The 13,982-nt window shown below is 38.0% G+C and overlaps 1 protein-coding gene across 3 annotated transcripts in view; it reads left to right on the top strand.

Annotated features, from left to right (window-relative positions):
* The window catches only part of SMAD5 (SMAD family member 5), a 54,789-nt gene that overhangs the window by 19,920 nt on the left and 20,887 nt on the right, over positions 1–13,982 (top strand). For all 3 annotated transcript variants that reach the window (XM_040622411.1, XM_040622412.1, XM_040622413.1), the window contains 3 exons: positions 2,666–3,237; positions 8,757–9,008; positions 12,840–12,959. In XM_040622411.1, the coding sequence (XP_040478345.1) occupies positions 2,835–3,237; positions 8,757–9,008; positions 12,840–12,959 (775 nt within the window). In that variant the 5' untranslated portion in view covers positions 2,666–2,834. The remainder of the gene's footprint in view (positions 1–2,665; positions 3,238–8,756; positions 9,009–12,839; positions 12,960–13,982) is intronic.

Raw genomic sequence — 13,982 nt, 5'->3', positions numbered from 1 at the left:
TATGTATATATTTGTATTTGTTTGTATTTGTGTTAAATTTCTCTGTAAGGACATGAAAGACAGACACAAAAGGATTACTTTTGAGAAGGGGAATTGATTGATGTTGGGGAGAAAAATGGGAAGGAAACCGCAAAAACTTTTTATATGTCCAGAAAAATTTTAAAACATGCAGAAGCGTGTGCACATCTTAAGTATCCCACCAGCCGGATTTTCACAAACTGAGCTTTCCCATAGAGTCACCCAGAGGAGAAGCAGAACTTTACCGGGTTGACAGAAACTGAGTTTTTCTTCTAGTTAACACCCTTCCTTTCAAAGGGAAACCATCCTGACCTCTAACACAGCATGCGTTAGTTTTACCTCGTCATTGTACGTCACTCGTAACTCTGTGCTATTCAAGACAATTTGTTTTAAATTACTTACTATTTTTAGTTTAGTATTATGCAAGTAATGCATTAATAGATTCCCTTTGTGAAAAAGTTAAAACAATACAGAAATACATAAAACAAAACACAAGGACCCCTTTCTCTTGCCTTTCCCCATTCCATGCCTCTCCCCCATTCCATGCCTCTCCCCAAAGGTAACTGCAGTTACGAATTCAGTATGTAGCCTTCTAGTCCTTGTTCTTTGTGTACACGCAGAAGTAACTTTTCCCTTTTTTTTGGTTAATACGTAGTATGGTTAGTACTTGATGACGAGGATGAAGATAGTGGGATTAGTAATTAACATTTATTAAGCACCGTCTAGTGGTTAACTACAGTCTAGTGTCTGGTCTTCAGAATTTTCTCCTCTTGTCCCTTTCCTCAGCTTATTCTCTCCATTGTTCATATATTCTCTCTCCCACACACATGCACTATCCTGTCTGCTCTCCATTATGTTCCGTGTTACTGGATAAGTTAGCCAGAGCTGTCTGTTCTCTATTTTAGGAAATGCTCTAGTCATGTTTGCTCACATATTTTTTGGTGGTTGTTTGTGTCCCTATGCCTCTGAAATTTCTCTTGTTTTAGGCAAGTCAATGATATTTTGGTTTATTTTGTTACCTTTACTCTCTGGCCCAGATGGCTTTTATCCTATATCCTTGATGCAGCTACACCTGAGCTCCACGCTTCTAGCATATAACACTTCACTGTCCGTGACCTGTTACTGACAAATACACTTCCAGTCTTTCCTTATATTTCTTTAATTTTGCCTGCCTGGCAGAATTATCCCATGTAGGGTTGGGAAGTCCATCCACACAGAAGGAGTATTACTTTACTCTGCATACCTTTGCACCCATGGTTCTAGATTCTAACCATGGTTCGTAGCAGTCTGGATAGCCAGTGCTGGTTGATCAGTATCCAGAACAATGCTTGGCACTTACTAGGTCTCAGTAAGTGTATGTTGAGTGAATGAATCTGTTGGGTCTTAAGATGAAATATAATTTGGTGTGACTTATTTTTTTTTTTTTGTAAGCACCATCATGGCAGTTCACAGGGTATGGCACATAGCAAGCAATTAGTTATTATTGGTTGAATTTAACTCAGTTTTATTTTCATTTGTGTTTACCTGGGTTTTAACTAAACACACATATTCTTTTCTGGGAAGATGGATCCCAATCCAGAATGGTCTTGATGCCAGAAGTTTGGTAGAAATTGTCAAAGGCAGAGCTGCAGCATTATTTGCAATTTTAGGCACAATAAAAGAAGCCTCTTGGCTTCCAGTTTGTTACTGACATCCTTTTTCCAAACATTACTCCTGCTGTTTCACTAGCTGCTCATTGTCTGTAGTTGGCTGTGTAGTGACCACAGGGAATTGTACCCATTCTTATCAGTGCAGTGCTGCTGCACATCACTTCCTCCTGTCATCATCTCCAAGAGCTTCGTAAGCGCGCAGCGGGTGCTCTGCTGAGAGCAGGTTCTTTAACTTAACAGGCCTAAAATACCCCAGAAGGCAATAGGGATTATAAAATTACAAACTGTCCTTTTCTGGGTTAAATTTTGAATTTATTCCCTTTAAATCTATTCAGCATTTTTAGTTTTAAAATTAGATACTTCCCATTTTTCTAGCAATTATGTGTGCTATGATTTATCTGAGGATTTGTTATCTCTTATGAAAAAACTAATATAAAGCTTGATAAAATTTGCATCTAATAATGTGTCTTAAATAGGACTAAAGCTCTTCCCCAAACCTTATAAGTCTGTGAAACACTTTACAGAGAATAATGACCTTAGGAAAGAGATTTCTCTGAAGACTTTTGTTAACATTAGGACATACTGTGTTCAAAATTGACATGGCATGTGACATGGGTTTCAGTGAAGAGAAGTACTTCACAATCAAACCTTAGAAGGGCGTTTGGGGGCTTATTGGCCTGAGGAAAGGAAATGAAAGTCTAGAGGCTTATTTGTTTGGAAAATATGTAGGAGAGGAGGTAGAGCAATCTGTTTTTGCTTTTGGTGGTTGTTTGGCATTGCCAGTGAGTTATTTGTTCACGTTATGGAGAAAGGAAGTGAGTGGTCACAGGACTTTAGGGAATATTTCTCTTTTTAGACTTAGATTTTTGTTTTACTTTGTAATGTTTTTCTACTCTTATTTAAAAATAACATACTTTCCGATTATATTGATTTTAGATGTATGTTAATTGCATTCATTTAAGTTAGGGGTCTTATCCTTTTCCCTCTTTCTTTTTTAGGACTTGAACCAATGAAAGAATCTTATGGCACTTATGAAGATAAATGTCACTCCTCCCTTTTTAATTGGAACTTCTGCTTAGAACCTGTATGTGACTTTTCATCTGTGAGCTGTTCTTTGAGTAGCCACTGACTTTGAGTTGCAAGAAGGTCTCTGAAGATTTATATCAAATGACGTCAATGGCCAGCTTGTTTTCCTTTACTAGTCCAGCAGTAAAGCGATTGTTGGGCTGGAAGCAAGGTGATGAAGAGGAGAAATGGGCAGAAAAAGCAGTCGATGCTTTGGTGAAAAAGCTAAAAAAGAAAAAGGGTGCCATGGAAGAACTGGAGAAAGCCTTGAGCAGTCCAGGACAGCCGAGTAAATGTGTCACTATTCCCAGATCTTTAGATGGACGCCTGCAGGTTTCCCACAGAAAAGGCTTACCCCATGTTATATATTGTCGTGTTTGGCGCTGGCCTGATTTGCAGAGTCATCATGAGCTAAAGCCATTGGATATTTGTGAATTTCCTTTTGGATCTAAGCAGAAAGAAGTTTGTATCAACCCATACCACTATAAGAGAGTGGAGAGTCCAGGTAGGTTTTACATTGAGAAGAATTACAAAAACTTGTCTTTTTCTGATTTACGTTTCAGTGGATTGAGTAATTAAAAAGCTGCATTAGCCTTGTGTTTCCTTCTTAAAAATTTTAATCTTCAAAAAATAGTGGATTTTGAATTTAGCTTTTTATATATAGATAAAATAGCTCCCAAGTAGCTAATTCTAATTCATGTTCGCTGTAAGCAGTCATATGTCCACGAATCACTTGGTCGGTTGTACGCTTGCTGTGCCTTTCCTCTGCATGACATGTCTCTGTTTTATCTAAAACCTAAGCGCCATATGTGTGCTCCATCCCACTCCTTTTTGTCTATTCAAGAACTTTGTTCATACAGTTATCACCCCTCTCCCTAGGATTGCGTTTTTCCTCTCTATTAGACTGTTTCTGTCAGCACATAAGCATGTCATGCTACTGCCCATCCTAAAACAGAAGTTAAAGAATTCTGGTCCCGACCCCATTCACATCCCCTCACCCCCAGTCTCCTGTTTCTTTGAGTCCTTTTATAGGAGTTTCCTTTTTTTTTTTTTTTAAATCTTTACGTTACTTTCCTCCCATTCTTTCTGGACACCCCACCGCTTGGTCTATCTTCTCTACCATTTGACTTGTCAAGATCACCGGTGACTGCCTTCTGGATGGAGGGGTCATTCTCAGTCCTCATCTCACTTGCCTTTTCAACGTCATTTGAGACACTTGCTCTTCTTCTCTTCCACTCACAACTTTTGCTTTATTGGCTTCTGAAACATGACAGTCTTCTGCTTCTCTTCCTTCACAGGCTCTTTTTGCTGAGTCTCTTTACTGGCTTATTTTCCTGTTTTCACATGACTCAGTCCCTAGACCTTTTCTACATCTATATTTTTCCTCTGTGGGCTCTCATGCTGTCACGTGTCATAAAACTGTAAGCTCATGCTCACATTTTGAACTCCAGAGTGAACTTCTCCTTTGAGTTTAGACTTCTGTATTCAGTTGCCCTTTTGACATCTCCACTTGAGTGTCCCATAAACATACCAGATATAATATGTCTAAATAGGACTTTTGATTTTTTCTTCCCACCAAGTCCTTTTTGCCTCCAGTTTTCCCTGTTGAAGTAAATAGCATCAGCATTCATGTAATTGCTACCAAGAAGTCATTTTTTATTTCTCCATCTGAAGTCCTCATTTAAACTATGAGCAAATGCTGTTTGTCGTACCTTCAAAATATATCTTAATAATGTCCCATTTTACCATCTCTGACATCACTGTTCTAGGACAGACCATCATCATCTTCCACCTTAAGCAGTGTCCTAATTGGTCTCCCGGCCTCTTTTCTTTCCCCCCAATCCATTCTGTTTTCTGCACAGCAGCCAGAGTGATCTTTAGAAAATAGCAAATCATGGGGCGCCTGGGTGGCTCTTCAGTTAAGTATCTGACTCTTGGTTTTGGCTCAGGTCATGAGCTCAGGGTCGTGAAATTGAGCCATGTCAGGCTCCATGCTCAGTGGGGAGTCCGCCTGAGATTCTCTATGTAAAATAAATCAATCTTAAAAAAAAAAAGAAAAAGAAAAAATACCAAATTGACGTCTGTGCCTGCTCAAAACACTTAAGACTTTTATCACAGTTAGAACAGATTTCTACAAGCCCCTACATAACCTCTCTTTAAACTTCCTCTGTTGCGTGGACTTGCCCTACTCCTGCATCTAGACTTTTTTTTCTTTTCTGTTTTTTCTACTTAACTCTCTCCCTTAATCTTTTCATGGTACATTTTCTCACTCCATTCAGTCCTTGCTCAAATACCCCCATCACTACTTGATGCTGTGTTAGATATTTATTTTATTTATTGACTGATGTAAGCAGGAACTTCCTCTGTCTCATTCTGTACTGTATCACCAGTACTTAGAATAGTAGTATTACCTGGCACTTAGTAGGTGGTACACAGTAAATATTTTTTTTAATGAATGAATTATGTAAACTGAGATACTAGTTGGGTGTATTAGTTATCTTTTGCTGCATAACAGATTAAGTAAGTGGCTTAATACACATTTATTATCTCATAGTTTCTGTGGGACAGGAGTCCAGACATGGCTTAACTTGAGTCCTTTGCTAGGCTGTATTTAAGGTGTTGGTCAGGGCTTGGGTCTCATGTAAGGCTCAGCTGGGGAAGCATCTGTTTCCCAGGTCATGTGATTGTTGATGGGGTTCAGTTCCTTGTGGGCTATTGGACTCTTCTTGCTGGTTGTTGACTAGAGGCTGCCTTCATTTGTTTGCCACCTTTTTCATAGGTAGCTCACATTCATGGCAGCTTACTTCTTCAAAGACAGTAAGAAGAGAGAGGGTCTTCTTGATAGAAGGGCATTATATTCTTATACCATGCTGTCACCTTTGCCGTGTTCTGTTGGTGAACAGCCAGAGATAATACCTTGAAAGGGAGAGGATTATGCAAGGGTGAACACTGAGAGGCAGGAATCATGGTGGCCACCTTAGAAGATGTCTCCCATGCTGAATTTCACATGGAGATAATAAAAGCCTGGTATGGTGAAAAGGCTCAGGAAATAACATTGGATATGGAGACTAGCTAAAAGAACGGTCGTGATGGTGCTGTCAGGGAGAAGTGACCCACGCATGAAATTTTAGTATATCATGGTTAAAAAAGAAGATTCTGAAAGTTCCCAGAGAGAAAAAACAGGACACATAGAAAGGACTGGAAGTGAGAATGTTGGGTTTCTCAGAGCAGTTGTGGATTCTAGAAGACAGTGAAGCAGTACCCCTAAAATTCAGAGAGAATAAGTTTATTCTGGAATCTGCAGACAAACAAAAGACAAGATATTTTCATATATGCAAGGACTAAAAATTTATCTTCCTTTTACCCCCCCTTTTAAAAAAAATTCTTATTTATTTGAGAGAGAGAAAGAGAGAGAGCAAGCGAGCGAGCAGGGGGAGAGGCAGATGGAGAGGCAGGGAGCCTGATGTTGGGTTCCATCCCAGGACCCTGGGATCATGAGCCGAGTCCAAGGCAGACATTTAACTGTCTGAGCCACCCAGGTGCCCCCTTCCTTTTACCCTTCTTAGGGAACTAATAGAGCAGAAGGTCTAGAAAATGGGTTCCAACAGGAGAGAAGAGAAGGGAAGTCTAAGGACTTGAGATCTCTAGGAGACTTAAGGGGAGCTACCAGTCTAGATCATAGAAGGATGAAGGGTCCAGGGGAAAAAATGAGTTAATAGATTGTTTATTTGTGGCATCTGGAAAATAGTATTGATAGGAGTTTAACAAACCTATTAGACTTCTGGAAATATTAGTGGTGTGTACTTAAGATTAAGCAAATGAAGACAAGTCAGTAATCAGCTTTACTTAAAGCACTGTTCAAGAAAAAAAATAGAATCATAGTACATACTTGGCTCAGGAATGAATAATATTTGTACATATAATAAACACCAGATGTTGATTTAACCAACATTTTTTATGTAAATTTATTGAGGGGAATGGGAATGGGAGTGGGGTAAAATGATATAAGAAAACTGTTCCATTTGCCACAATAGCAAATCAGCAAATGATGTCTTGGCAAATTAATAATAGCAATATAAGCATATTATTTAGCAATGCGCAAAGTAAGTATCAGAAGAGGTGGCTAAGAATTTAAATTTGTTGTCTCTGGAAGCAGTATGGGAGGAGGCTTAGAAGTTGCCTAGTTTGTTATCTCTTGTAGCATCTGTCTTTTTAAACTATGTATTTTGGATTAAAATAGTCTTTAAAAAGTGATGTGTATAGATAATAAGAAGTCAGTGATTTTAGCTCTGCCTCTAAAAAAAAAAATAAAGGTATTACTGGATTGAATTCCTCATTAGTTATTTCACTTCGTCTTTCGGCTTGCTAGCCAGCTAAACTTAGAATTCTTATGGTCTAATGCCTCCTAACCAATGGCAGCTGTCCCATCATTCTGTAAAGGGAACAGCAGTTGGTAATGCACAGTAGAGCGAAACAATTGTAATCAGATGTTAACCACATAATTACAACACCGATTCAGTACGAAGAAAAGAGACGAAAAACAGTCCCGATACGGACGTAGAGAGCCCCTCATTCCTCAGGTACATCCCTAGTTCAGGCAGGGAAGTATGACCTAGTTAACTTAAAAACAGCTTGATTTTGTTGCCGCTGAATGATGTCCGAGTCAAAGTGAGATTTTTGGAAGTAAAATTACATTGACAGATACTGAAAAGTTGTAAAAGAGATGAACTGATACAGTTAAGAGTTTAAAGAAATCATGTTTGTTTCAACTTCCTTAGGGAAGGGTAGTCAGATATTTCTATGTGATTGGTCGTTTGAGTCTTCAGAAAAACTGAATGTTTGAATAGAGTTAACCTTTTAAAAATAGGTCTCTTAAAATATTTAGGCTTTGTTGGATATATTTTCATTATGATCATGTTTAGAAAACTGATTTTGAATGGAAGACTTCTACATAGGAAATATTTTTTTTTTTTTAAAGATTTTTTTTATTTATTTATGTGACAGAGAGACAGCCAGCGAGAGAGGGAACACAGCAGGGGAGAGGGAGAGGAAGAAGCAGGCTCCCAGCCGAGGAGCCCGATGTGGGACTCGATCCCGCAACGCCAGGATCACGCCCTGAGCCGAAGGCAGACGCTTAACGACTGCGCTACCCAGGCGCCCCTCTACATAGGAAATATTATTTTCACTAGGGAAAACTTGACCGAAGAGCATAAAATGTGAAATCTGAAATGTTCAAAATTGGAAACACAGAGGCTTTCTGGGCATTTTAATAGCTGACCTCAGTGTCACACTCTAATCTCAGCTCCTAGTTCAGTGTTCAGGCCAACTGTGAATATGCTTTCTTATCTCCCTCCTGGAGTCTCCCCATCTCCTTCTCTACTATCCCTGCACCTGGTACTCCCTGTTCTTTTTTTTTTTTTTTTTTTTTTTTAAAGATTTTCTTTATTTATTTGACAGAGATAGAGACAGCCAGCGAGAGAGGGAACACAAGCAGGGGGAGTGGGAGAGGAAGAAGCAGGCTCATAGCAGAGGAGCCTGACGTGGGGCTCGATCCCATAACGCCGGGATCACGCCCTGAGTTGAAGGCAGACGCTTAACCGCTGTGCCACCCAGGCGCCCCCTGGTACTCCCTGTTCTTTAATGTCCAGTCAGATGTAATCTTTTCCAAAGTGTTTTGTTTGATTCTTGCTAGCTGGAAGTGCTCACCTCTGTTGAACTCTCACTACATTAAATTCTCTGTGTTATGATTGTTTTTAAATATGTCTTCTTTCCTGAATAGGAGAGGTATCTTTCCTGGATTTTCTGTTTTCCAGAGCTCTTTATACAGGCCTAAATCCTTAGAGTGCTTTTGGTTTAGTTATTATGTAAATATACATTCAAGGTTCTACGAAGCAGCCCTTCCTGAAAGTAAATTGGTTTAATAAGTTTACAGTTTTACTGAATCCTTTCTATCTACCCTTGAATGTGTATGGGATATTTGCTTTAGTCTTTGCTGACAGATGACTTTTGATTTTTGTCTTTCAGTCTTACCTCCAGTATTAGTGCCTCGTCACAATGAATTCAATCCACAACACAGCCTTTTGGTTCAGTTTAGAAACCTGAGCCACAACGAGCCGCACATGCCACAAAATGCAACGTTTCCAGATTCTTTCCACCAGCCCAACAACACTCCTTTTCCCTTATCTCCAAATAGCCCTTATCCCCCTTCCCCTGCTAGCAGCACATATCCCAATTCCCCAGCAAGTTCTGGACCAGGAAGTCCATTTCAGCTCCCAGGTAAGAATTTATTTTGTTGATTTTATTGATTAATCAGCAGTTGTTTTCATATTGCTGGCCCTCCGGGTGAATTGTTACATGCTAGCAGGTAGCTATTTTTGACTCTGTGTTCTTTGGTAATTATTTGATTTCCAGAAGAGTTATGGATTTCATTTTGCCATGTACCATATGTTTTTTAAAAATGGAAGTAGCCGTATTTTTCACAGCAATAGAAAAAACAATCCTAAAATTTGAATACAACCATAAAAGACCCAAGAATAGCCAAAGCAATCTTGAGAAAGAAGAATCAAGCTAGAGGCATCACACTGCCTGATTTAAAACTATATTGCAAAACTATAGTAATGTTTTAAACAAATTTTTAAAAATTGAAGTATAATTAACTATGGTTTTAAAGATACCATAATTAAAACAGTGTGGGCTTGGCATTAAAACAGACCTGTAGGTCAGTGCAGCAGAAGAGAGAGCTCAGAAATAAAGCCACACTTTAGATAAAGAGTTAATTTATGACAGAGAAGCTTAGAATATACACTGGGAAAGGACAGTCTCTTCAATAAATGATGTTGGGAAAATTGGACAACCACATGCAAAAGAATGAAGCTGGACCGCTATCTGACACCATACACAAAAATTAAGTCAAAAGGGATTAAAGACTTGAACATAAGACCTAAAACCATAAAACTCCTAGAAGAAAACATAGGCAGCTCCTTGACATTGGTCTTGGTGCTGATTTTTTGAATTGATCCCAAAAGCAAAAGAAGCAAAAAACAAGTGGGACTACATCAAACAAGACGTTTCTGCACAGCAAAGGAAGCCATTAATAAAAATGAAAAGGCACCCTACTGAATGGGAGAAAATATTTGAAAATCATATATCTGATGAGGAGATAATGAGCAAAATACATAAAGAATTCATACAGCTCAATAGCACAAAAACAAACATTCCAATTAAAAAGTGAGGACCTGAAAAGGCCGCCTTCCCAAGAAGACATACGCATGATCAACAGATACATGAAAAGGTGCTCTGCATCATTAATCATCAGGGAAATACAAATTGAAACCACAAATGAGTTATCTATCACCTTATACATGTTAGAGTAGCTATTATCAGAAAGACTAGAAATAACAAGTGTTGGCGAGGATGTGGAGAAGAGGGAATCCTCATGCGGTTGGTGGGAATGCAGATTGGTACAGCCACTGTGGAAAACAGTATGGAGTTTCCCAAACTGAGGGTTGATGACAGAGAAGGGCTTGGAGGTAACTGGGTGATGGACATTAAGGAGGGCACGTGATGTAGTGAGTACTGGATATTATATAAGACTGATGAATCACTGACATCTACCTCTGAAACCAATAATATATGTTGATTAATTGAATTTAAATTAAAAAAAAAAGAAAAACCTTACGGAGTTTCCTCAAAAAATTAAAAATAGAAGTACCACGTAATCCAGTAATTCTAGTTTTTGGTACTTATGTGAAGAAAACGAAGACACTAACTTGAAAACATCTGCCAGTCCCAGGTTCATTGCAGCATGATTTATAATAGGAAACGGAAGCAACCTAAGTGTCCATCGATGGATTAATGGATAAAGAAATTGTGGTGTATTCAGCCATAAAAAAGAATGAAATCTTGTCATTTGTAACAACATGGCTGAACTTTTAGAGTATTAAGCTGAATGAAGTAAGTCAGGGAAAGACAAATACCATATGATTTTTTTTATATGTGGAATCTAAAAAAACTCCCAAAAATCCCAGATCATAGATACTGAGAACAGTTTGGTAGTTGCCAGAGTCAAGGGATAGGAGAAATGGATGAACTGGTTTTGTTTTTTTTTTTAGTTGAAATAATTTGAATGTTCTAAAAAAACAAAACAAAACAAAAAAAGACAAGCATTTTTGGAGAGATGATCCTTTAAGAATAATGAAAAAAAAATACACTTTCTCTTTTCATCCTGTCGTCTTTCTCTCACTGCTTGATTTTTCTTGTAGCTTATATTACTGTCCAACAGATTGTCTGTATTTATATTTTGTCCTTTCCTTCTCCCTATCTTGACTATACACTCCACGAAAAAGGGAATTTTAGCCTCTTTTTTTTTTTACTGTTACATCCCCAGTCCCTGTATCAGAGCCTGGTATACAGTAGACCCTCATTAAATATTTGTGAAATGAATGGGTAAACTTACAGAAATACATACATTTATAACCAGCTATGCAAAGTGGCTGCCACTGCAGCTTGAGAGGGAAGCCAGTGGTGCTAACTTGAAAGGCTTCATAGGGAGTCCTCTATGTGTGAAAGGCAGAGTGTTCTAATAAGTTATCAAAAACCTGAAGACAAAAAGACTATGTGTTTGATGGTTATGACGTGGAGTAGGTAATCTGGAAAACTGGAAGTGTGTTTAGGTATCATTGAATCATTTATTGGCCCAAACACCTAAATTATGTACTTCCAGGCATTAAAAATAAAAGTTCTACCCCCCCAGAAAAGAAGTAGCCATATTTGACTTAAATATTTTCAACTAATTTATAATATGAAGTACCATTTATTGAGTGCCTTTTGTATAACTGGTACTGTGATGAAAGATACCGCATTAAATTTAATCTTCAGAACAACCATGTGAGATAGATAGTACTCCGATTATACTGGTGGATAAAGAAATTAATACTCGCTTCAAGAGTTGAAGTACCTTCGTGGAGTTTCCGACCTAGGTTTCTCTGACTCTAAAGACTGTGCTTTTTTATTTTTTAACTTTACTGCTGGTCACATCACTCTAGACATTGGAAAGTTAAAAGGCACCCCAGTTATCTTTAATTAGGTAACTGATGAACTGGTTTGCCTGGAGAAAGTTCATAAGTAGATTTTATAAGGTGCCCAGATTTTGTTAGGGGCGTGTCATATATGGGTGCATCATTATGTTACTTTGTCAAGAAATAGTTGAATGCCTGCTGTTGCAGGTGGAGTCATATGTAAGTCTATTGTTTCTGGTTTCTTTACTGCATGTTGATTTTTTTTTTCCAAGAAGAATTAAGTATCAACTGTTTAACTTGCTGTTAGGTATTTGTTCCAAAACTAATTTTCATACTTTGCCCTAGATTCAGTCTGCTTACAGTTCTGTGTCAAAATAGACCTTGTACAAACCTTGGAGTGGAAGGTAGATATTATTCAGTATTTATAGTTACTGAGACAAAGAAATATAGCTGTAGCTTATGCAAAGGTTTTTAACTATGAGTGCTGGAACTCAAAAAGATTTTCTAGTTCACATTCAGATTTCCTAAGAATTACCAATCATTTAGTAGGGCATGACAGCTATTTTAGAATGTTGAAAAGAATTAGACGCCTAGCTGCTGTTCATGTTGGTACGTTTCATAGGAGTATAGTTTTTAATCTCCGGTGTTAATTAACAACATACAGTGTGTGATGATGTTGATAATTTAAAAGTATCTCTATAGAGATACACTCAAACTAGGATAATCTGTGTCCTGCGGATCGGTTTGTAGTTGTTGCAGTTTCTCCCAGCTTATGATTCTAAGCACATAAAGACAAAATCCTAGACCTTGAATTCTATTTTAGTGAATTTTAGCACTGATCTTACTATCCTGGGTTGGACCGAATACATGAGGACCTTTACCATGTTTTCACTAACTAACGGGTGTGCTGTCTTTTCTCCTTTTCTCTTGCCTCAGGTAGCGTCCTACATTTTTGTTTGTCTGTAATGCTCAGTGACAAATCCTGCTGGTGATCTTAGGAGCTTTTTAATGCTTTTAGAATACATTAAAGCAGGATGAAGATATTAACTATTCTTTTGGGACTTTAACTTGTCTCATTTCTTCTTCTTAGCTGATACTCCTCCTCCTGCCTATATGCCACCAGATGATCAAATGGGTCAAGATAATTCCCAGCCAATGGATACAAGCAATAATATGATTCCTCAGATTATGCCCAGTATATCCAGCAGAGGTAAGAGAAATTCTCATCATAATTTGTTGTTGCTGCTATTTTATTTGTTTTTTAACTTCTTACCACTTCTTAAAAACAACTTTATTGAAGTATAATTCATAAACCATAACATTTATCCATTACAAGTGTATGAGTCAGTGATTTTTAGTAAATGTATAAAGTTTTGCACCGTCATCACAATCTAGTTTTAGAAACTCTCATAATCCTTTAAAAAGACACCTTGTACATATTTGCAGTCCATCCTTGGCTCCTGTCCTCCTGTCCTGTCCAGTTCCAGAGACCCTCTAATCTGTTCTCTGTGTATACAGATTTACCTTTTCTAAACATTTCATGTATGTAGAATCACATAACGTGTCGTCTTTTGCATCTGGCTTCTTTCACTTAGCGTAATGTTTTCAAGGTTCTTTCATGTTGAAACATGTATCAGTAGTTTTTTCCTTTTTATTGCTGAACAGTTTTCCATTGTACGGATGTACCACATTTTTTTTAGCCATTCGCCAGTTCGTGGACATTTGAGTTATTTCTAGTGTTTGGCTAGTATGACCACTACTGTTAGGAACATTTGCGTATAACTCTGTGTGGGTTTTGTTTTTATTTTTCTTGGGTAAATACCTAAGAATGGAATTTGTGAGTGAATATGGTGAATTTAACTATTTAAGAAAAACTGCCAAATTTCTCCAAAGTAGCAGTGCTGTTTTATATTCTCTAACATCTGAGGGTTCCATTTTCTCCACATGCTCTTATTTATTTATTTTAAAAAGATTTTATTTATTTATTTGAGAGAGAGAGAGAGAGAGAGTACAAGCAGGGGGAGCAGCAGAGGAGAGGGAGAAGTGGGCTCCCTGCTTAGCCCAACGAGGAACTGACTGAGCCACCCGGGTGCCCCGTCTCCACGTGCTCTTGATACTTGTTATTATCAGTCTTTTTGAATGTACCCATTTTAGTGGGTATGAGGTAGTGTCTTATTATGGTTTTAATTTGCATTTCCATTTAATTTGCATTTAATTTTCCGTCATTTTCTTA

The sequence above is a fragment of the Ursus maritimus genome, unplaced genomic scaffold (assembly GCF_017311325.1).
Source record: "Ursus maritimus isolate PB19 unplaced genomic scaffold, ASM1731132v1 scaffold_5, whole genome shotgun sequence".
Classification (NCBI taxonomy): domain Eukaryota; kingdom Metazoa; phylum Chordata; class Mammalia; order Carnivora; family Ursidae; genus Ursus; species Ursus maritimus.
Note: the sequence above shows the minus strand (reverse complement) of the source record. Positions and strands in the feature narration are given on the sequence as shown.